At 34.6% G+C, this 1,756-nt stretch overlaps 1 protein-coding gene across 1 annotated transcript in view; it reads left to right on the plus strand.

Moving 5' to 3' along the window:
- The window catches only part of LOC21386201, a 2,723-nt gene extending 1,119 nt beyond the window's left edge, over positions 1-1,604 (plus strand). Inside the window, exons 2-6 of the mRNA XM_024172370.1 lie at positions 463-518; positions 608-732; positions 1,142-1,179; positions 1,343-1,464; positions 1,598-1,604. Of these exons, the coding sequence (XP_024028138.1) occupies positions 463-518; positions 608-732; positions 1,142-1,179; positions 1,343-1,464; positions 1,598-1,604 (348 nt within the window). The remainder of the gene's footprint in view (positions 1-462; positions 519-607; positions 733-1,141; positions 1,180-1,342; positions 1,465-1,597) is intronic.
- Positions 1,605-1,756: the final 152 nt, after the last annotated feature.

Here is a 1,756-nt window from a genome sequence, read left to right on the forward strand (position 1 = left end):
AGAAGGTTTTTTTTTTTTTTTTTTTTTTGACAAATATCAAGTTGAAGAATGCATGACGTTACCGGTTACTGAGCTGTATGCTCGGCACAACGTCTATATTTGAGCTTCTTAACTAGACACACACACACAGATACATACATACATACATACATACATATATATATATATATATATCAAGTTTACATTTTGTTTGCGATAAAGCTGTATTTGAACAAAAGTACAACCATTTCAATGATATCTCGATCTGCTGAGATGTTCTACCTTGGATACATCCAGTTAGTCATTCTTGTACTTTAGTGAGTAAAAAGAAAGGGAAAAAAAATGAATACTGGTCTTTGTTTTGTATTCAACTTCTGGCTTTGGATATAGAGTACTCTGTCCTCAACGCTTACCCCTTTACATCCCAAAATGAAAGAATCATTTGGAACTGCATATGTTTTAGCAACTTCTCTACTTGGTCAGGTTTCTTACAAATGGCTGAGTCGCAATTACTTGCTGTCATCAAATTCTGCAAAGAGGTAAGTTTTGTTATTTAAACTCGCAAAAGCATCTTTCAACTCCATGTTAATCAATATATACAATATAAATATGATTTCTTCTTCTGTAGGCTGCTCCAAGAATTTGTTGAAAAGCATGGAAATGGATTTGAAGTGGTGTATGCGTTGTCTGGCTGGTTGAAGGGTGACTCTCCAAGCTATCATATAAGACTCGTTACAGGGACAAAACTTGAAGGTATTATTGCTGTAATATTTTACCTGGTACAGGTTTATGGTAATATCGTTTCCGATTTATGTGCATTAGAGAGAGTAGATTAATGAAGCCACGTGATGATTCATTTTTAACTTCATGTATTTTCTTCTCTGAAATGTTGTGTTGACCTATCCTTCAATGATCTTGTTAAGGAGAATCAGATGGGTTTCTTTCACTTCCTTGATTATATGGCCCCAAATGTATCCCTTTTTAACTTCTTAAGCAACTAAGTAGTTTACCTTTTCAGGAAACATCGTTATTGAATTTTGAAAATTTTGATTATCATGTGTGTGTGTGTGCATTTATGTGGTGTACGTGGCAGTCTTTCATTGTTCTCTATCATTTGGAAAGAGGAATAGTGTTGGACTCTTTTCTCCTGAATTTTATGCAGAAGCAAAACAAGAATTTGATGGCAGCTGCTCAGTTCAGGTTTATAGCGTGCAAGCTTGCATACCAAAGGATCCAGCTGTACTTTGGAATGTTGAATTTGTACAAGCAGAAGAGCTCTTTAAGCAGCCTTCAACGATTGACAATTGCCTGAGAGATAACAGGTATATATGTTGCCTCTTCATTTGATAATGACAGGTATAGGGTTTATAGCGTGCAAGCTTGCATACCAAAGGATCCAGCTGTACTTTGGAATGTTGAATTTGTACAAGCAGAAGAGCTCTTTAAGCAGCCTTCAACGATTGACAATTGCCTGAGAGATAACAGGTATATATGTTGCCTCTTCATTTGATAATGACAGGTATATATGTTGCCTCTTCATTTGATAATAACAGGTATATATGTTGCCTCTTCATTTGATAACTTCTGGAAGTATAAAGTTCATCTGTGTATTTTGCAGTAAATGAAGTTGAATTGGTTGTAGTTACAGTTCAAGGAAAACACTTTTTACAACACTGTAGCTCTTTGATAAGGCCTTAGTTTTCTTTTAAAGTTTGGTGAACACGTTTAGATATTTTTTATTTTATTTTATTTTTTCATACGATGATGTTTTCTTATT

This window comes from Morus notabilis, unplaced genomic scaffold (genome assembly GCF_000414095.1).
Source record: "Morus notabilis unplaced genomic scaffold, ASM41409v2 Scaffold1855, whole genome shotgun sequence".
Classification (NCBI taxonomy): domain Eukaryota; kingdom Viridiplantae; phylum Streptophyta; class Magnoliopsida; order Rosales; family Moraceae; genus Morus; species Morus notabilis.